The 23465-nt window shown below is 27.0% G+C and overlaps 1 protein-coding gene across 1 annotated transcript; it reads left to right on the top strand.

Annotated features, from left to right (window-relative positions):
- The first annotated feature begins 3462 nt into the window (after positions 1-3462).
- LOC129976690 (probable serine incorporator) lies at positions 3463-23384 on the top strand. Its single transcript, XM_056090395.1, has 12 exons — positions 3463-3667; positions 8191-8355; positions 10290-10441; positions 12158-12240; positions 14248-14385; positions 14477-14553; positions 17431-17530; positions 18087-18173; positions 19559-19652; positions 20416-20495; positions 20832-20970; positions 22434-23384. Exons 1-12 carry the CDS (start codon positions 3632-3634, stop codon positions 22576-22578), a joined length of 1296 nt encoding a protein of 431 aa, XP_055946370.1. The 5' UTR covers positions 3463-3631; the 3' UTR covers positions 22579-23384.
- Positions 23385-23465: the final 81 nt, after the last annotated feature.

The raw sequence follows: 23465 nt of genomic DNA, 5'->3' as shown, positions 1-23465 counted from the left end.
GCCCTGGGTGCCCTGTTTTACTCTTTCTAACTCGCAATATAATAGGGAAGGGGGCAAAAAAAATATTATACAGTGGGTGCTAGTATTTTCCCTATGCTACTGACAGTATCTAGATATTTGTAATATTTCTCTCCCAACTCTAATTTAAAAAAATTGTCTTGTTAATCTGAGTTTGCATTAAAAGATATGCATTACTGTTATTTAGTACTTTGGGGGGAACAATAACTATCACAATTTCTGTCAAATAAGTAAAATAAAAATAGGTAATATTTTATCCAGACTTTACAGAACTTTATTCAGTTTAAATGCTGGCATGACTTTCTACTTTCTCGTTTACAAAGTATAGAGGAAGTATTGTAATCCTCAAAGAACTCGAACTTGAAATTTGTTAAATTTCCACTTTATAGACCTCTCTGAATTTGGAAAATGTCCATCTGTCTATGACAAAAATAACAAAAGCTCTTTCAGCAAGATGGCTCATATTTGAAATACAATCTTTACACTAAATTTTTGTATATTTTTAATAAAGTTTTAACAAATTCCATGAAGAGAAAATCTGGCTGGCCACCTGTTCGAATAAAAGTTAACACGATAATTGCAAAACAAAGAGGGCCAGATCTATAAAATTCAGTGTACAAATTTAACATCTATAGTGTAACACCTATCAAATTGTGATTTAAAACCAACAATTGGTTAACACTGTGTTGGGCTGTACTTTCATAAACATGTAAACGCGATAGCTCAAAAATGCTGTAATTTAAATATATGAAATTTGGTAGGGAATGTTTTAATGCAGAGTATTTGTGCCTCGTAGTATACTGAACAAATCTGTGTATGATAGTTGAACATCTTTTCAAATTATTTCAATATAAATCTACAATTTTGGTCATAAAATTTCCAAAACAAGTTTCGTTTGTTTAAGACATATTTTTTTTTAATATCGTAGTCACATACATACATACGAATAAACAGACAGACCATTTTTTGAGTTTTTCAGCCGTTGAGCTTATAATGCACATCAACAGATAGATTTCCTTTCAACGCATTTCGCTCAAAATTTGGTGGCAAGATCACATACCAAATTTCGTAATTTTAGCTTATTGCTATTTTCAGTAATCATATTCACAGACTCAATTCCAAATATTTATTTTTCAGATGCTGGGGAATGTTAAACGGGAAGATTCATCTAAACCGTCTGGTCGAGTATTTTGAGAGAAAGAAAAGGACACATATTATGATACCACATGAAAGCGCTCTTAAATTAACGAAAAAAATTGATGGATGGTTTATAACCAGGAAGCGATCACAATGAACACAACATAGCATATTTTGGGTAGATTGAAAATAATATAGAAAGGGAAATCAGTGGAAATGGTGTTTCCAGAATTACTCGCATAGTACTTGATAAAGGTGTTATGATCCCCTCTTAAAGTATAAAAACTGTAGGCTTTGGGCAATGCACTGAATTTCACTTTTGTTCATTACATTGATTCTCCAACTTCAATGTTTTATTCGTAGTAGTAGAGAGAAGAATATTGAATATGCATTTGGAACTCCTTTTCAAGCGATTTAAACCATAACTTGATATAGAACTACAATTTTAGTTGCAAGATTGCGTACCAAGTTATAGAATTTCTGAGATCGCGTTTACAGGTATTCATCTGTGCAGATTGACAGACAGTCAACCAGTTTACGAGTTTGGTTCAGAATTTGATACGACAGAACATTTTAGAGAGCCGGATTAAATCTTATAACGGTCCTTAAACAATACAAGTCCCGATGGCCCTTTTTGCTCTCTAACTTTCTTTATCAGATTTTGTATTATTATTATTATTGGTTTCAATTATCTAAGTAAGAAGTTTTAAGTAACAAGTTTCTATAAATTGGCAAAACATTTAAGTAAGATCCATTTCGAGAAAGAGGATTTTAATATTGTGATGAAGCCGGTCCCTCCATGCGGCTGCTTACCATTGAGCACGCGCAAGCAATTCAATCGCCTGGCGAAAGCAGAAGTTGTGAATAAAATTACGGATTTTAATCTGAATGAATTCTTGGTGCTTTTATGTCTGAAGATTAATATTTAACGATTAGACTAATGACAATCAACAACCATCTGATTACTGCAATTATTTTTTCATAGTATTTTACACTTAAAAAATATAATAATCAAAATTAAAATTCAAAAGCAATTTTAAATGAACGATAATAAAGAAAATTTAAAGCAACCTTTTAATTATATTCTAAATACTACTTAATAATAAAATAATATATAAATATATTTATTTATTTTAAAACAATATTGTTTTAGTGTTTTCGAGCAATACCTAATGTAAAAGTTAAAGGAATATTAAAATAATATTCTGATATTCAATTTGATAATTGATTTTAATTTAAGAGTTCGAGGACTCGGTCATTATAAATTAATTCAAAATAAAAAATTGATATACTCAGAATACAAAAATTTTTACAAAATGTATCGAAATTTCGAAGCCTTCTTAATATTACGGAGTCTTTAGGCAGATATCTATTTGATAATTTGGCACTGATTTTAGATATTAAACTACATGTCAATTTTTTTTATATTGAGTTTTTTACGTTTTGAAGTTGTAATGTTCTTTTGCATTTGAATTGATCGTCGTCTTCGATAGATAATGAATAGATGCATCGGTGGTGCCGAATAAGTAGACAAACAATAGTCTGTTTATCTATTAGGTTTTAAACTTTCCTGAGTGGGCTTCGTTCAAAATTTGATAGAAAACTACAAATTGATACAAAATGTCACACACTAAATTTCATTTACCGGTATCAAAATTTATCCACATATCTGCTTTGGATTGATAGGATTTCTCTATTTTGGATCCAAAATTTCATCCATCGTATTTATAGACAGACAGAAATAATTATAGAAATATGTTTTTCGGACTCAGGGATATCTAAAACATAAAAATTTATTAAAATCTCAAGGTTGAAGTTTTTGAAAATGACTATATTTTCTTTTTGTATACTTCACCATCATACACAAGATCGAAAGCACAAAAAATTCTCAAATGAACAATTCAAATAAGATTCAACAAAATTATCGATTCCCAAATGGAAGTTGAACATTTCAGGACATGCTAATTAATAAATTTAAACAGACAATATAGAAAATCTATTATCAAATATGCATTATAACAACAGTCAAAGTAATGCACTTGAAATTTGAGCAGCTCCTCCAATGCGTATTTAATTAAAGTTAGTTTCAAAACATTCATTATATTTCTTCTAGTGATAAAATAAATATTATTCTTGCTTTTACTCAGTAATGCAAGATTATTAATGAGAAAAAGTTGGTCTTTACCGTTTGATTCTCATTATTTATGTAAAACTCTAGTATGTTTAGAATTAAACAAAGCAAAAGTCTCATTGTTTATTGCAGTGAACATCGCAATTTCGTCATGTGTTTTGACATGTCACTTCTCAACTCAACCAAGTTTTCGTTTTGTTGTGGTTTTGTTCTCGAAACCTAGAGATAATTAAATCATCGAAGGAAATCTTAACGTAATTTTCCAACAGAAACTGCGTAAGCTCGCAGTAGTTAGTGTTGAAATTTAGAGCATATTAGCAAAGATAATAGCTTTCTATTTCTAAGATGGGTGCAGTTCTTGGAGCCTTGACTGTAGGGCAGGTATGATTATTTTTAATGGAGTTTGAAAGATAAACAAATATATCTTTATCTTGTATTTCATTGTAATATTCGTTTTCAAACTTAGAGATAATGCTCAATACTCATTTTTTTCTTGAGTCTTAGTTTTTCAATAAAAGCTTTTTAGATTAATTTTAATTAAGACTGGAATTTCATTATTTATTTTAGAAAATTAATCTTCCTTATGCGGGTAAACATTGAAACGCTGATAAAAAGTTGCCTTATGGTGCCATGCAAGTTTTTGTACCATAAAGAAAGATATTGTAATGCGATAAAAAAATTCATTAAATTTTTTTTATTTTTGAAAAAATAATTGCTATTGGAATGTGCTTAATTTTTTTAGGAAATACAGAAATTTATTTTATAGATATCTTTAATAAAAAATTAGAAGCAAAATGTAATACCAGATAATTTATTCTATTTATATGTTCCGAACTATAAATATTAATATACCACCATACCATTTCAGGAAATTGTAAATTACAGAAAAAACGCAAACTCGTGACATTTACATATAAGAAATGTTTGTGTGTTTGTTCAATTTCTATCAATTTGGATAATTTTTAAAACAAGTTTATTAAAGATTACTTTTTGAAATAATTTTGAGTATCTGTTTGGAATAAAATTTTTTGCCATATTTTATGTATAATTCTTTTACAAGCCTCTTTCTTTATTACATTAACCATAACAGCTGATTAACATTTTGATACTGGATTTTTATAGATTTTTTTAAATATTTCTCCAGGATCCAAATAAAAATTTAAATTATTTGTATGTAATAAAAACAATCAAATGATATTCTGAATGAAATAACAGCTATTGGAAAATAAAGTAAAAAAACTAATTTCAGCAGTTTTAAAATGATAATGATTTGATACTTTTTCATTACTTTTACAGCAGGCAAAATCTATACTAAATACATTAATTAAAAGAAACGATTTGTATTTTATTTAGTTGACAGCTATTAAATTTTACTTCAAGTATAGTAGCTGAATAAAAATTTATCACTTTTAACTAATTTTGCTGTCACTGTACTTATTACAGTGTTCATATTTATATATGTAGAAAAGTGTAATTTAACTCAAACATTTATGCTTTGCATCTTTAATTTTGAGTGTTTTAATTGTTTTTATTTTATTTTTTGATCAAAAAAACTTTTGGCATTAAATTTTAGGTTGTGGTTGTTTTATTCCTGTGTTTATGAAAGAAATTCAAGGAGGACAATTATATATCTTTTGAATATGTTTAATTCATAGTTTCTTCAAAATATTACTGATAAGCTAAACTTACTAATAAGTTATGGGATGATCGGCATAATTAGTTCTATATTCAGTGTAATTTAAATAAAATTTCTGGGATTCTGTTACTTAAGTAAAATACACTTATAATGTGGTATTGGAAGTAATTTTTCCCTAATTTTTAAAGATTATAAAAGGACTCTTATAATATTCTTTCTTGATAAGAATCATCATATCATATTTTTGGTATTTTTAATTGAAGCCTAATGACCTAGAGACATTGAATAACTATTATTTCTTGTACATCTTCATCAGTTTAAACTGTTCTGTTTGAATTATCTTTATTTATTTGCTGTTTAATTAAATTATTATAAATATTTCTTTCTTTAATTCTGTGGGATATCAATAAATAACAATAAGTATGTTCATCTCTGATAAAGGTAAAATCATGTTAAAAATTGTCATTTTTGAATTTAGCTTCTAATTTAAAGTTGAAGGCTTCTGACATTTGTGCTATCCTCGAGATGATATTATTGTACACTTACTTGTACAAAACTTATTAGCTGTTTCTAATATTTAATTTGCAATATGCTATTTCAATCCACATCCTACCGTTTTATTTACAATGGGTAAAAATAGTTTCCGTACGGGAGACTAAAATAAAAATAAACTAACATAATTTCTAATCTTTGCTTTTTATTTTTGTAAACTACTTATATTTTTTTTAATATGAATCTTTAAAAGGTGTTTCATAATAAATTTCCTTGTTTTACAAAATGCAGCAAATCTTCTTACAATTTTTAAGATAAATGATGAAGTGCTATGCAAAAAAAATGTTTCTGTATGCAATATGCAAATTCTTTCTGATGCGTTCTACAGTTGGCCTGCAGTAAATATTTGAAGTTTGATGATTTGTCAGAGTGAAGAACATGACTTAGCAACAGTTATTTAATCCAGTTTATTGCTGATCATCTTAAAAAGGAAGTTCAGAAAGCCATTCGAGAGTTAGTGATTCAGTTTGGAAAAGATGAATTATCTACGGAAAAAAATCAGTGAAATCACCAACAAACCAAAGTCTACAGTGAAGTATATTATTTAAGGATACCGTGAGCAGTAAACATTTAAGGATAGAGATGGATCCGGAAGACCTCCGTAGTTAAATTGCTTGCCTAAAAGAACTATCATGTGTAAAGTGCAAGATAATACCATGCATTAGTGTACCTCAATTTGTAGTTGATTTAACGGTTGATTACAACATTAAAGTCGTACCACAAATATTGAGAAATGTCATTAAGAAATATGGTTATAATGGACATGCGTCCCGTTAGAAGCCTATTATCAGTCTCTGCAACAGAAAAAAGCCTTTCAAGTTTGCAAAGGAGCATGCGAACAAGCCTCTATCTTTTTGGGAATCTGTCTTTTTTAATGAAGAATCAAAATGTAATATCCAGGGGTCAGATGGTCGAGTTATGATCTGGAGGAAATCAAAGCAGCATATGTTAATTAAGAATTTAAGTGGAAATGTGAAGCACGGTCATGGCAAGAATAAAGTATGGGGGTGTATGAGTGTTTCTTGTGTAGTAAATTTATGTTTTATAGAAGAAAATATGGATATGTACATGTATATTGACATTCTAAAACAAAACGTTTTTTAAAAATGCAGAAAAACTGTCCCTTGGAACTCACTTTACTTTTCAACAGGACAACGATCCTAAGCACACCTTCAAGATTTATCAAGAGTAATGTCTTTATCATGTTAAACAATTGCTTCTTAGCCCTCCCCAGTATCCTGATTTAATCCCTATAGAACATTTATGGGGAAAAATCAGTTGTGAATTTAAAAAATAGGACACAAAGAGCAAGGTTGAACTCAAAGGCATTTAAGGCATTTGGAGCAGTATTTCTCCAGAAACAAAAAAAAAAAAACTTGTGACGGTTATGCCATAACATTTGAGAGAAGTGATAAAGGCCAAAGGAATGCGTACCGATCATCAAATGCAAGTTGGTCAGCAATGAAAAGATCTTTCATGTAACATGTAAATACCGTACATAAATTTTTTTTTTTCCTTATTAGTAACATTTTCTGATTCTTTCAATTTACGCATTTAATTTTCTCAATAGTTTTTTTTAATATTATATTCACAAATAATCAATGAAACTGCGTTAAATCAATTTCCAAATTTTCGTTCTCATAACAAAATATTTTGTGGCAAAAATTAAACTTTCAGTAACAGTCATAGCTGCGAACGGAAACTTTTTTACCCACTGTATATCATTATAGACAGTCAGTTTATGTGAAAAAGAACAATCTAAAATGTTAGTTGGAAACATCATTCAGTATCCTAATATTGCAAATGTATACTTAAGATTAATTTTTAGCTATTTTTTCCTTGTATTTTATCTACTTAATGAAATTAAGATTGATAATAATGATTAATGACATTTTCATTATTATCATTTTAGAAAATTGTATAAAAATATATCAGGATTTGTTTTTATTCCCTCACACCCATGAAAAATTTGAACTGAAATGAAAAAAGATGTCATTATGTGGAAATGTAGTAATATTATTTATCTACACATTCCTTGAGAGCTCCTTATTTTATCCTTGATTTTTTGAGAGCTCCTTAATATCTTAAAGTAATTGAGAGCTCCTTAATATCTTAAAGTAATTGATATTTTATAACTATTGATAATGCTGTTCTAAAAGAAAACTGAAACTCCAATGCCATATTAAAAGAGTGGGGATTATTTATTTATTTAAGTAATGACATTGTTTCAAAAGGGAAATGTAATTGTGAACAGTATGTGTGAACAAAGCAGTGACTGGATAATTTTAAGCTATTTAAAAAAAAATGAAAAAGAATAGAAGGGTTTTTATTTAATATTTAATTTGATTGAATTATTTAATAATTTATTAGATTTTTATGTAATTCTTTAAAAAAGAATTTTAATTAAAAATTTTAAGTTTCACAATCAATGAATAAAGTCATTTTTTATGTAGGATAAAATATTAAAAAAACTTATTTCACTGAATTATTTTCTTGCTGTTATGAGTGGCTATCTAAAAAGATTTTATTTAATAGTAATCTATATATTTTTCAGGGCAAATGTGGCTGTTGTGCATTAGATGTTAATATTTTTCTGTTACAAGTTCTGTTTGAATGAATCATTTGAAAGAAATGTTTGTTTTTAATTATTGAAAATGTTTAAAAACAAACATAACATGTTTGTTTAAATAGTTCATTCGTGTATTATATTTTACAGTTAGCTTGCTGTTGTGGAAGTGCAGCTTGTAGCTTGTGTTGCTCAGCATGTCCATCATGCAAAAATTCAACTTCTACTCGCATCATGTATGCTTTGATGCTTCTTCTGACTACTGTAGTATCCTGCATTATGTTAAGTCCTGAAATAGAAAAGAAATTAAAAAGTGTAAGTATTATACTTAAGAACAATTAAGTCTGTGAATTACTACTTTTAGGAATTTTCTACTGTTATAAATAATATCATTAACTATTAATGCATAAAATTCTAATTATTTTCTATGTAAAGCATTGCTCAGAAACTAAATTTTCTGCTAATAACTTATTTTTAACTCATATAAAGTATGAATATGGAACATTTCATTAGTATTTCTTAATCTCCTGGAAAGAATGCATTAGGGGTGTAAATTGCTCCTCTGAAATTTTTCACCATTTAATTCTAAAAATGCTGCTTTGTATTGTTTTCTTTATAAGAAAATTTTTAATTAAAAAGATTTAATAAATTAGGATGTTTTTAACTTGATCTTATTTTCACTACCAAAATAATTTTAAAAAAATCTTGTCTGTGAACAAACAATTATTTTGGAATCCATATATGTTTATATTAGGGGAAAAAAAAAAAGGAAACATAATTATACAATCAAAAAGGTGCATTAATTATTATTAAAAAAAAATGTTTTTTTTTTTTTTTTTTTTTTTTTTTTTTTTTTTGCTATATTTAATATGACAAATTTAGTGAAATCTTTAACCCTTATCAGTGACTAGATGTTTTCATGGCATAACTAACAAAATTCTTGTCACGTGAGAGGTGACGTATGACTTAAAAAGTTAAACCCTTTCAAATTTCCTCAAATCCAATTCTTGCTCGCCGTCCCCATAAAAAAATTATTTGAACTTATGCTGAGTTAGAGATTAAATGCTCAGTAAAGTTCATATGAAAAAGTTAGTAAAACTCTTTATTGATGTGAATGTTTTTACAGTATTACCTCTGTGTTTAGAATATTTGATGTAAAAATGCAATAATTACATTTTTTTTTATTATTATTATTTTCAGCATTTGACACAAAATATAAATTTAGTGATCTTTAAATAGATTATTTGGAGTTGTCTTTGAGTAAATACATTATTTGGTCAATGTAATGTAGTTTTTTGAAGCATTTGTCCCTGAAACTTATTGATATAGTCACTGTAAAGGTAATGTAACGTCCTTGGAATTTTAATTTTACTTAAATTTATAACAAAGAATATGTATTATATAATTGAGTATGCTATGTTTAAAGTCATTTAAGAGTCTTATATACTAATTTTATATTTAACACAGTAATCTTTGTATTATTTAAGAAGGAGATTTAACAAACAAACAATTTATATATAATATTAAAATATTATACATGAAATATATATTAAATAATATATATAATAACACTATAAATAATATATAGAATTGGATATAGTTGGATAATGCTATAGAATATTAGTAGTCAAAATAATTTTTAAAAATATTTTTATTTATAAATGTTAGCAGAGGTCTTGTATAGTCTTACTTTTCAATGTTTTCACTATACCCTTAAATTTATGCTCACAATGGCAAGCATGATTATGGCTTGCTAAATCGTTTGGGATAATTTAGCTATATTCCCCAATAGAAGAGGTTTTATGTAATTATTTTAGACATGTTGTTTTGCAAATTCCTTTGGAGCAATGCAGCTTTTATATTTTTTATTTATTTATTTATTTTAATTGATGCCTAATTTTGCGATCTGAAATATTATAAATTTTTGAGAATCAGTTGATAACTTCTAAATCTTAAAATTCTTTTGCATTAGAGAATTTGGAGTAGTGTACTTATATTTCTACATTCAATTCAAAAAAGAATCATCTACTTCATAATAAGTTCAATTGTCATACTGAAAATCATTGTAGTTCCTCCCTCCCCTATTTTCTCATTGTGATATCAGTGAGAGAAATTAATAGTTTTGTAATGATCAGGATTCTAACAATTTTTAAGTAAATTTTTTTAAAAAATGATGTAACATTTTAATATTTAATATGTTCATTTTATTGTTTTAATTGCTTGTTAAAATTCTTGTTATTGCTTTTTAGTTGCCATTTTGTGACGAGAAATGTGATAGTGCTGTTGGATATCTGGCAGTTTATCGCCTAATATTTGCTTTGACATTGTTCTTTCTGCTGTTCTCTGCTTTAATGATTGGGGTCAAATCATCAAGAGATGCCCGAGCTGGTATACAAAATGGGTAAATATATGTATTAGTTTCCATGCAGTTTTAATTTTTAATTTTATTATATAATAAATGATTATAAAAAAAGATCATATTGATATTTTTTACATTTTTATTACAATTTTCATCTACATTTTTACATACAATTAATAGAATAATCAATTTCTTAAGAGCAAAAATTTTTATAATATGAAGTAACTTGTACTGTAGATTTATAAAGTAAATATCATGAAGATACTGTAGATTTATAAAGTAAATATCATGAAGATAATATTACATCAGTTATAAAATAAAACAAAAACAATTTTTTACTATCATTTCAAATAATGTTTTGTTTATAATTGAAATAATAGTACTGGTTTACATCTTTTAATTAAAAAAAATAGCTTGTAAAATTATTTTTGACATATATCAAAAATTTTATTTTATGACCTAGAATAAATCAGGATGGGTGTATACAGTCTAGAATATGAGGTAATAAGGGTGAGGTGATCTAAAACCAGAGCCTAATGTAGCAAGGTACATGTACACTTGCTTTTAATTTCTGTCTTCAGCTGTCAATTCATACAGTTGATGCTTAAGATTGACCACTTGTTAAAATTTAATTTTGTTCTGTGAAAATCTTGAATGTATGATGCAGTATGACATATTGGCATTTGAAGAAAAGTTGCAAATAATTTCAAAAATCTTAGAACTAAAATTAATACTGCTAAAAAATATAGGAAATCTCAAATGACAATATATTTTTTTGTTTGGTGAGAGAGATATTAAAGATTTATTATTCAGTTAAAAGATTTTGTATTGAAATCATAAACTCTGTATTTTATTCTGTTATAAAACTCTATGAGAAATACAAAATTTTTGCTATATCAGACCTTAATCAGACCAGTACTTACCTATAACTCAGACCAAAGCTGGAGAAAATAAAATAGCCATTTTTGAAAGAAAAATTCTGCGAGCTATTCTTGGTGGGATAGAAATCAACAATGTTTGGAGAAGATGATAAAACTTTGAGCTATATAAAATCTATAGAGAGCCAGATATTATAAAGTTCAAAAAAATAAATCGGATGAACTGGGCGGCTCATATATTTAGAATGGATGAGGATTCGATATTTAAAAAAAATTCTTCTACATAAATCTCTAATAAGTAGGAAAGAGGATAGACCCAAAATGAGATGGATGAAGTCAGTGGAGACTGACTTCCTGGCTAACCAGGAAATAAACTTGCGCACAAGTGTCAAAAATAGAATGCGGTGGAACATAATTCAGAGGCACTGGCCCACCCTGGGTTGTGTAGCTAAATATGATGATAAAATTACAATATGGTCTTTCAATGCATATTTTATCAACTATCTCCAAATATATTTTCTCCTAACTTTAAAGGTTGTAATGTTTTTTTTTTAAATTATTATTTGAAGAAAGAATTAACGTTTAAAAAGTTTAACCTAGCTAAAAATTTAATAAGTTTGTTTCTAAAAATGTTTATCCTAGTTTTGTTTTGATTAATATTGCTAATTGATGTTTATTTACTTTTATTTTGATTTTTTTTCCCTTTTGTCTTAGTTACTGATGTGTTTTATTGATGAAAGTCTTTTACGTACTTGTCATTTTGCACTTTTTTCGATGTTTATTTCAATAAAATAAACATGTAATAATTCCTTTTATCTGAAAATATATGACATAAAACATGCCAAATGAAAGTTTGGTGTTATTTTTATTTATAATCTAGGTTTTGGGGAATAAAATATCTAATATTAATTGGTGGAATGGTGGGTGCATTCTTCATACCTGAACAAGCTACTTTTGGATCAGGTGAGTACCAGTGAAAATATTTTTGAAATTTAGCAAGATTAGTTGTATAATTACATCTAATACAATATTGAAATTGTCTTAAAATATTAATATCCATTCAATATAACATCATTATAATTTGCAGAAGCCTTGAATATTTGAAACAGTTCTGATTCTGTTGTTGATTTGAATAGTGCAGTTTATTGTTATGAAAATATATGTAGCAATTGAATAATTAACTATGATTTTTTTTTTTTTTTGTTTGTTTCCTTGGGTTAGGAAATTATTCTATCTCAATGTAAACATCTATGATTATGATTTAATTCTTTAAAGAAAAGGACCAATTTCTGATATTTGCTACCAAATAGTGATAGACCACTCTATTTGAACATCAACAAATTTGGCTCTTCTTCAGATTATGATTTCTACTACAGGAGATAGATTAGTATTATTGTTGTATTAGCTGTAATTGTGTTGTTGTTTTATTAATTCCATCTCGTATAACTGTAAAGTTGCTTCTTTTTTTTCAGTTTATGTAGTTGATCCGCTTTATCTCTTAAAGGATATCATTTTGTTTTATAAATAAGTGTATCCGTAAAAACATTTTATTGGTAGTTTAAGAGTTATTATACAAGTTAATGGATTTATTAGATTAACATTCTTTATTTTGAAATTATTTGAATTCTCTAGGAGACAGATTCTGAATTTGAACTTTAAAGCCTCTGTTCTTAAAGCAAAAGAAGAAAAGTTATTTTGATAAGCGAAACATTTAAATATTATTTGTGATTGATTTTGACCTCCATTTTAATAATTCTAAAAATTGTTCCAGAGTAAAAAATTTTGACGGAATTTACAAACAATTTGATACTATGGTATTGAACAAATATGCCTGCATGCATATTTTAACATTTCTTTTTGTATAGACCAAATACAGTGATAAAGAAAAAAATATTGCAAATTAAATTGGACTGCATTTTATCATATGGCAAGGAAGTTTACTTTTCAAGTTTTTCAACTTTTCAGATATGAATAATTGCTGAGTTTGTAGAAACGCTTAGGGAATTGTTAAAATTTTTATAATTCTTTTCTTTAAAAATGCAGAATAAATAACTTTTAAAAGCACTTCAAATATTAAATTGGAGCCTGAAGTATTCACTTGGAGCTTTTGATTCATAATTAATTACTAAAATAAAAGTTTCTTTTGCACGTCTAGTTGCCAAAAATATTATTGTACAGACAGATTTAAATTATTAGAAAAATAGATAATGATAATCTTTAATTTATAGACAAGATAATCTTTCTCTTATTGTGAAATTCTTTGTTGAATGTGACTTCAATATAAGAGGTGATACTAATGCTATCAGAAGCCCAGTGACATAGTTGTAGCTCTTTGTGCTCCCAATGCACAGGTTTGAACATCGGGCTGGGCAAGGTCGACTCAGCCTTTCATCCCTTCAGTGGGTCGATTAACTGAGGACCAAGCATACTTAGGAACTAAACACTGGGGTTCCATGTTAGGCTGACTAGCTGACCGGGACTTATACCTCGCACACCAGGGCCCTTGGTCAAGAAAGCAGATATGGGCACTTTAGGTCTTGGTCCACATTGGGCTGTCATGCCACTGAGTTTAGTTCTTTTTACTAATGTTATTAGTGTCTGCTGACATTGGCTGTTATTAGTGTCGGCATCTTAGTACTAACGAGCAATGGAGAACTGGCAATAGGAAGGGAATGGTTCGTCGAATGTATAAGATGACTCTAACAGTATTCTCTAATTCAGAAATGTCACTTGCATTTTTATTAAAATGAACAAATTACAAATTATTAAAAATCTAGTATAAATTTTATAATTTTTTTATATTTTAATGGAACTTTTCAACTGCTGATATATATGATAAATTTGTTTAAATTAAAATTAGGAAAAAATAAATCTACTTTTCTGAAGAGATTCTTGATTTGAGTTAGTGAAAACCCTAATTCTTTATACAATTGTTTCTAATTAGTCCATATTTTCATTTTTTATTTACAGTTTGGATGTATTTTGGCATGATTGGTGGCTTCCTTTTCATTCTTATTCAGCTCATACTGATCATCGACTTTGCCCATAGTTGGACAGAGCGATGGCTGGAAAATTATGAAGAGACGCAGTCCAAGGGGTGGTATTGTGGTGAGTTACTTTGTTATGTTTTTGTAAATTCCACTTGTCAGATAAAATGAATTATTGTATTAATTTTTTTTTTTTTTCTTTTTCATTATAGCTCTAATCTTCTTTACTCTTCTTCATTATGTACTTGCAATTGCTGCAACAGCATTGCTATTTGTGTACTACGCATCAGTATGTATTCTATACTTTTCATTAAGTGAAAAAACTCATAATGTTTTTTGATTTTTTTTTTTTTTAGTGTTATTGATATGTAATAGTTTTAGAACTATGGAAAAAAAGACTTGGTTTAATTATATTTCCTTGTAGTTATTGCTTATTATAGAAAAATACGATAACAAATTCATTATTGTTTATATTAATATAATATATATATTTGATATAATAATGTTGTATTTTTTCAATGAGAAATATCTACTAAAAAATTCAGCTCATTCCTGCTCCCGTGCTTTATTTCATATTATAAAATCTGACATGATATATTTCACAGATATGTGGATTTTAACATTTTTGGACCTGAATTTTATCATTCTTGACATCAAGTATTTTCTTTTATGTAATAATTCAACCAATGTATTTAATATGTCAAGCAATTTTATATAAATATTCATTTTTTTGTGTGATTAATCATACTTAATTTAATTCCTGGTGTTTGTTTGGCATGACTCATTGTTTTCCAAAGCTAAGCTTTTGTCCCAGCTGATCATGTCTGTAAGATGTAAACTGTGCTTAAAAGATTTCAACTGTAGTTTATAATAGGCAAAGTCTGTTTAAATACCTTTTGAAATGGATTTATTGTGAATATTTGTATTTTAAGCTTAAGTTGTGATAAATACATAGTTTCCTTTATTCCCTAAATAATTTTCCATAGAGAGTTGGAAATTATGAAAATTAATCTAATTTTACTAGGGAATGAATAATAAATTTTTTCAGAAATTATCCAGGCACTTTTCATTGTCTTGTGTATGAAGCATAAATTATTGCAATAAAAAAAAAATGACAAATTTTCATTCCCCTGACCTCCCTGAGTTTAAAAAATGCAGTTTGAGAATTGTATCTAAGAGAATGCTAATTAAAAAATGCCTTAAGCTAGATGGATGAAATTAGGTTTGCTGTCTGAATACCAAAGTTTGATTGAAATTCATTCAGAGAAACTCTGGCAGGCTGCTTAAGTAAAAACGAACATAATAATTAAAATATAAACTGCCAAATAAAACTTTGATCAATGAATTTAGCATTTAAAGTGTAGATCTTTACCAAAATATTTCTAAAGTTTGGCCATCTGTTGCTCAACCTTTAGTAAGCACTTTCACATACATTTAATCATGATAATTTAAAAATATAATGACTTAAATAAATGAAATTTAGCATGTAATCTTATTATCAAAAGAAAACTAAATACACCCAAAATGTGTATTTAGTTTTCTTTACTTTACTACAATAAATGAACTTTTATGCATGGGTGTTTGAAGACCAAAATTCTGAGCAGTTCTTGACTCTTCATGGTTTTTCCCAATGTTCGCAGTTTTATTCAGGGAGTAGTGGTATTAAAAATTATTCAGAGAGTATTTAAGAAAATTTTGGATGTACTGTTTCTGCGAATTTTCTATGTTTTGTATGATTACATTTTTATGTGTCTTTTAACAGTAATTTGCTTACTAAAAGCTCTATCAAAATTTTGGGAAATATTTAAATTAAGATAATTTTTTTTAATTCATTGCAGCTCTGCTTGTTTCATTATATTTTGGTTATTTTAAAGTTAGGTAATGTATATACAAGAGGTGTTCAAATGAAAAATTACGAAATGACACTGTGGGTATAAATGAAGATTTTATTCAAAGTATACGCCATAGGCCTGAGCACAATGATTCCATTGATTAACGAGCTGAAGGATTCCTTGTTCTCAGAACTCCTGTGGCCCTGACGAGATCCAGTCTTTCACAGCGTCCTTGAGTTCTCCGTCCAAGGTCTGCTACTTGTTGAATCCCTCGATCACAGAAGAACCATGAACTCCGATGTGTACTGTGAGACACTCCGAAGACTACGCAGGTCCATCAAGAACCAAAGACTGGGACTACTCATGGAGTGTGTGGTTCTGCTCCACAATAATGCGTCAAGACGTGTCCAGGGTCACGCATGCTGAACTGGCCAAGTTCAAGTGGGAACAGCTTGACCATCTGCTCTACAGCTCGTACATTTCGTCCTGCGATTTTTATTTGTTTAATCCTCTGAAAAAACAACTTAAAGGGAAGTGCTTCAACTCGGACTGCGAACTCAAGGATGCTGTGAAGGACTGGGTCTCGTCACAGCCACAGGAATTCTGGGAACACGGAATCCTTTGGTTCATTAATCAATGAGATCGTTGTGCTCAGGCCTCTGGTGTATATTTTAATAAAGTCTTCATTTATACCCACAGTACTGTATCGTACCTTTTCATTTGAATTGTATATAACATTGTATACTTCTCTTAACTTTTTTATATTTCCAAAATGTGTCATGATTTTTATGAAGCTTTTGTTGTGTATTTGAAGAATCAATACACAACGACTATTTTGGATGTACTCTGCAATAACCATTTTTATTTCAAATGTGACATAGTTCTTTGATTTTTGGTGATCAATACATACATAAAATTTCTTCCATGTTATTAAGTATTTTAAACAATTGTGTTCAAAGATACAATACCAAAAGAGTGTCTTAAGAATCTAAGAAGTTCTGAATATGTAATGATTCATCAAAATATGATATCACATTTTTCATATTTATAATAATTTCTTTTTCTTTATTTCATATACAAGAATATAATAGATAATATTTGCAAAGGTAACTTTAAAAATTCTATTTAAAATTTTATTATTTGTAAAAAATATATATATATATTGTATTTTTGACTAAAAAAAATATATCCATCCTTCAATCTGGACCACGATGTTTCCTTTTATTGTGACCAGTTCAAATTTTATAAAATTTAAATTTTTTTGAGTTCCTTTTTTTTTTTTTTTGCTAATGAATAAAAACATTTTATTTACCAATAATGTTTATTTTTCGTAGGATCCAGCAGGCTGTGGTGTGCAGAAATTCTTTATCAGCTTCAACCTTATATCCTGCATAATCTTGTCGGTTATATCTGTTTTGCCGAAAGTTCAAGATGGTAATTTATACAATTTTCTTTGCTAATTATTAATTCTATTGTAAATTCAAATAAGTACTCTTTTTGATAGACTTCAAATTTTTTTATGAAAGAGATAATAGAGAAATTAAGTGACCTTTATATTTGAACTACAAATAAAACTTGATTTCAGGACAAAAAATACAAGTGTCATATTAAAATTGATTTTATTCTAAATGTATTTCTGAGAAGGATATGTTTTCAGAGTTTTGTTTGAATATATTGCTGGGATTATATGTTTTGCTACATTCCTCTGCAATTTTTTTTGGGTCATTTTCCGAAAAAATAAGAGTCTTAAAAATATAATAAAATTAATTTATCAGAAAATGTATGTTCTTTTAGTGAGTGTTTTAATTAATACTTATTACTGTCTTCCTTTTATTCATTTTTATGTAGAATAATTTTTTAATCAAATTTTATTTTTAATTAAGGGAGATCAAATCCTACTGACCATACTGTATCCATTTCCACATAAATATTATTATGACTGATGCCTCAAAAGTTTCCTCAAAAATCCTAAATATATTTAATTTTATAGCTTTACCTAAATCTGGACTTCTTCAGTCATCTGTTGTTACATTGTATGTCATGTATTTGACATGGTCTGCCTTGAATAACTCTCAGGGTAAGTTTATTATTGATAAAACATTACATTGATTCATAATGACATGTAAATAAGTTTTGTTCCATCATTTAACAGTTAGAAGTATTTAATCCTTAATAGTAATCATCTCTTTTATAATTTATAAATTTCTTTATATTTTGATATTTAAACTATGACTTAAATTTCTGAAAATCATCTTAATGTTAAAATGCATGTCTTGTAAAATCATATTTTTAAAGTATACAAAATATATATATATATATATATATATATATATATATATATATATATATATATATATATATATATATATATATATATATATATATTGTTTTCAAAAAATTTGAAATTGAAATTTTATTCAATTTCCATCTTCTAGAACTCCTTGAACTGGAAGAATATATTTTACGAATTATATTTGTCTGGTAACTTGAAAATGTCTTGAACTAGACGGATGATATTTAGTTTATGGTCTTTACACCAAATTTGTTGATCTCTATCAATTTTTTTAATGAAATCCATTCAATTGAAGTCTGTCTGTCCTGCTGCTCAAACATAACTAGATAACTACAAACTGAAGAAGGATAGATGAATAAAATTTAGTACAGAGATTTGACATCTCAAATGTAAATATCTATCAAATTAGGAAATAAATCCATGAAAAGATTGATTTTCTGACATTCTGTACTTTCACAAGCATGTAAATCTGATAGTTCCAAAAATGTAATGACAAATAAGTCATATATTTTTTTTAATTGGAAAAAAAAATGCAGATGGCACATTCAGTTTAACCACATCCTTGTGATTAATTGTCAAAGATTGCTACTAATAGCTCTTTTGTAACTATTGTTCTTCAATACCATACAGTTAATAATGCACAAATATATTTATTAGAGAATATACAAAAAAGGTTAAGAAGGCAACTTACATTATTTCCTTAAAGTTTACTTAATTTATTATGTATTTTCTTAAGATTTACTTAATTTATTATGACATCAAAATTCCTCAAGAATTGAGATTTATTGTTAGAAATAATAATAGTGCATTCTTATCATTGATATATTTTAATACTCAAAAATGTATTTGTTGCTGTTTACTTTTATTATTTTGTAAATATTGCTGTGTGCTAAATAAAGCAAATCAAAACTCTACAAAGAATGATATTTTTCTTTTAGTAAGATATATATATATATAAATGTTTCCATAATTCATTTCTTGATTTATCTAATTTTTAATTTTCTGAAGCAAAATAATCAGGAACTTTGTGCATATATATAAATCATTGAAAATGCTGAAATAAGCAACATTTGTGCAAGCTCTATTAACATTTTTTTCCCCCTCCTATGCGTTTGTTTCCAAACGTTTGTTTTTCATTTGTCATCAGCTTTTATTTCTTCTTTTAACAGATTGCAGACCTTCATTTCTTCAGAAGTCTCATACTTTTGATGCCCAAAGCATTGTGACATTACTTATCTGGTTTGTTTGCGTTCTTTATTCCAGGTAAGTTTTTGAATATTTTACACAATTTTAATCAATTAAATGAGAAATTTTATATTTCATAGTACTTTAAATTTAATATCAGTTTTAAATTCTATAAAGAAAGGTGACATTTTAAAGAAAGTTTTAGATTTATAAAAAAATTTAATCAACAGGATATATTTTTTAAAAATTTAGAAAGACATTTATTGGCTTATTTAGTAGATTTGTGGGAATTTCTCAAACTTAATAATTTTGTGATATTGCAAATGTTTTCCTAAAATTCTTGTACTGATTTGGATAAAAATCAGTTGCTCCTGTAAGTAACTTTAGTAAAAAGCCCTACTTTCGTGTTGTTCTTGTTAATAGATTTTATTTTAAAAACTTTTTAATATAAGATCTATAAAAGAATTCTTTTAATATAAAATCAATAATGAAAGTTGTATAATCGTTCTTTAATAATATTTTTGTTGTGCAATTGTTCTCTAATATAGTTTTCAGAATTGGGACTATTCAAAAATTTGTTTTTAGTTATTCTCTTTGAATATATACCAAATATATATTTTAGAAGGTATTAGTTATTAATATATTTTCATTTTGACTAGTTAAAATTTATACGTTTAGAAAACGTTTTGTATAACAGAATGCTTTTCTGAAAATTTTGTCAATCAAATACCAATTTAATATTCTAAGTTAATTGCCAACATTTTTTCATTATATTAGTATGACTGAAAAGTGTATGTAAAAATAATACCTTGATTTTAAGTTTTTATTTCTTACATTTTAGCATCCGAACAGCTAGCAATTCTCAAGTTAGTAAGCTGACTATGTCTGAAAAAATTCTTGTTCAAGATGGAGATTCAGGAGGTAAATTTTTCTAATTATTCTTAATGCAATAGCAATTTGAAAGACAAATTTTTGCTTCATTAATTAAATATTACTATTATTATTTTTCATTTCAAAATCTTGACCGTTTCTGGTGTTGTCTAAATGAATCATTTAAATATTTTAATTTCAAACCTATTATAGAAATCTAGAATTTGACTTATTATTTTAAATTTGTCAAATCAACAGTACTTGTCATAATTAAATTAATGACTAATTGTGTGTTTTAAATTTGAATTTCAAACAAATTACAAAATTCTGTTATTTTTTAAATATAACTTATGAGAATATCGGCAAATTAATGCACATTTTATATAGATTTTGGAAAAGGAGATGCAGAATCTGGTAAAGCCTGGGATAATGAAGATTCGGAGGTTGTATACAGTTGGTCATTTTTCCACTTTATGTTTGCTTTGGCTTCATTGTATGTGATGATGACACTCACCAACTGGTATGAGTAAGTATGAGATTAATATAAATTTTATGGCTAAGTTATTTAACTTAAGCTTTATTTCCATTAAAAGTCAGTTTCAAATACTTTATCAATTTAATGTATAGTGATAATTTGTGATACATTCCTGAAATCTTTTGGTTTTGAACAAGAACAAAAAATTGAAAAGTTGTCATGCATTGGAGTTACAAATATAATCTTATCTGTCTTGCAGTGCCAATTTTATAAAACTTTTTTTTTAAAAATCAGTCACTATGTGCAAAGGAATATAGAAATTTAACTGAAAAAGAAATGGCTCACATTAAAATATTCATCTTATGGGTATAATTTTTTATTTTTTATTAAGGTTTTTTTTTTTTTTTTTCATTTTAATTTAGGCAGTGAAACTTTTTTATCCACAATATTTAATTATAAGTACTGTTAACTTTCACTTTCTCAACTTGATTGTTTCTTGCTAATGAGTCTTGCAAAGCCTCTTAGAAATGATGTTTTCTTATTAATTTTAATGAAATTATGAGCAGTTCAGCTATTGATTTGGCATTATACTTCTATCAATAGATGCTTATCATCAAATTTTTCAAATTAACAAGATTTTCTCATGCACAATATTTCCAAAATAGTCATGAGCTGAAATCATTTCAAATATAATGTAATCATTTATCTTTCTCATAATTTTTAAAACCATTTGAAGTTTGTGAATAATAATAATAATAACTTTGCTTTTAGAATTGAAAATGTCTTCAAGGATGTGGAGATTACATTATTATTTTATATTTAGTTGTGCATGCAGTCAAAATGAATTTCTTTATTTAGTGTTAATATAAAATATATTAAAATTTTAAATAATCAAAAATTTGGGGGAAAATTGTGTGAGTATCTATTTTTATGAAATAGCTATTCAAGATCTGTTTATATTTTTGTAACACTTATATAGCTTAAGAAATGAATGTTTAATTTGTAGTATTTAAGTATTGTTAAATTGCAATTACAGTAGTGTGTTACTTAATAGTTTATTTTCATAGTATTTTGTTGAAAGTATGTAAACAAATTAATGTGTTGCAAAAAACAACGTAGTAAATAACCTTTATAAATGCATTAAGAAGCAGTTTATAACTATTTTCATTCATTAGGGAATTGAATAAATATTTTGATCAAATAGTTACAATATAAAGAAGAAAAAAAAGACATTGTCTTTGTGTACAATTATATATTACAAAAATAGGCCTCAAAATTGGGTCAAAATGAGATATTTATCTACTAGTAATAATAAATGTTTTGTTTAACTTCATTAAAATTGAAGAATACATGCTTTAAATTTTCAGAAATAAACAATTTCATTAGCTTTTATTTAAGACTATAATGGGCATATGTATTTCATATTTATTGGTTAGTGAAATCATGATTTTTGTATGCTTCATGTATATTCATGCATTGTGTTGATTTCCACATTTTTATATTTTATTTAACAGTCCACTGACTTCCATGCACGATCAACAGGCTGCTAGCAATACAGCATCCATGTGGGTAAAAATAATATCAAGTTGGCTCTGCATTCTCCTCTATCTTTGGTCTCTTATTGCACCGATTGTTTTGAAAGATCGCGATTTCAGCTAAAAAGTTCAGATTTTTCAAAAATGTTCAGTGTTATATCCCATTAAAATATTGATGGTATAGCTTTACTGTTTTGTACAATATGTGATTTTCGTAGTTCAGTATATACTACACATCAAAATAGCTGATACAGGATCAAGATAAAAACTATGCTTTTTGTGGAATTAATTTGTTTATAATTTCTTATTTATAATTGCATGTAGCAGACCATATATAAGATAGTTGCATGGGTTATTTATTTTGTGTACTTTAGTCATTCAAAACTTGGTTATGTATATAGTATTCTAAAGCACTTGTAAATATTTTTGATTCTTATCTGTAATGTACTTGTAATATTTACTTAAATTACTAAAAGTACTTTACATATTTTGTTTCCATAGCCTAGATATTATATTAACAGTGCAATTTTATTTTTGTCCTTTGAATTATTTTAAATCTTTGTATATTTGCTTTATTTTTTTTTTTAATTATGTGGAAACATATTTTGTTCCTCAGAAGAAAAAATTTTATACTAATACCCCTCCCCCTCCTTTTGTAAAAATGAGAACCATTACTTAAAATTCTTTCTAAAACAGCGCTGTAGTATTGGAACTGGAATGTGACGTTCAACTATACTTAAAGCTGATCTTTTAAAAAAGCAGTGCATTTAACCTTAAAAATGTATTGTTTTAAAACATTTTGTTGCATACATAAAGCAGCTTTATTCTAATTCGTTTCCCATAGAAGTGTTATATGTTGTAGTAGGACTGATTCATGTGTACTTTAAGTAGTCATTACTTCTGGATGTAATTAAAATCATTTTTAAACAAAATTAAAAGACTTTCTTTTTATTTCAAAACAACACTTTATTCACACAGTATTTTTTACTATACAAAGGAGAATAAATGCAC

This window comes from Argiope bruennichi, chromosome 7 (assembly GCF_947563725.1).
Source record: "Argiope bruennichi chromosome 7, qqArgBrue1.1, whole genome shotgun sequence".
NCBI lineage: Eukaryota > Metazoa > Arthropoda > Arachnida > Araneae > Araneidae > Argiope > Argiope bruennichi.
Note: the sequence above shows the minus strand (reverse complement) of the source record. Positions and strands in the feature narration are given on the sequence as shown.

Bases quoted from the DNA above. Each gene is read 5' to 3' on its own strand.
- LOC129976690 (XM_056090395.1), top strand. From the start codon at position 3,632: ATGGGTGCAGTTCTTGGAGCCTTGACTGTAGGGCAG. The intron at 8,356-10,289 runs GTAAGTATTATA...ATTGCTTTTTAG, and splicing joins TAGAAAAGAAATTAAAAAGT to TTGCCATTTTGTGACGAGAA. The intron at 17,531-18,086 runs GTAATTTATACA...TTAATTTTATAG, and splicing joins TTTGCCGAAAGTTCAAGATG to CTTTACCTAAATCTGGACTT.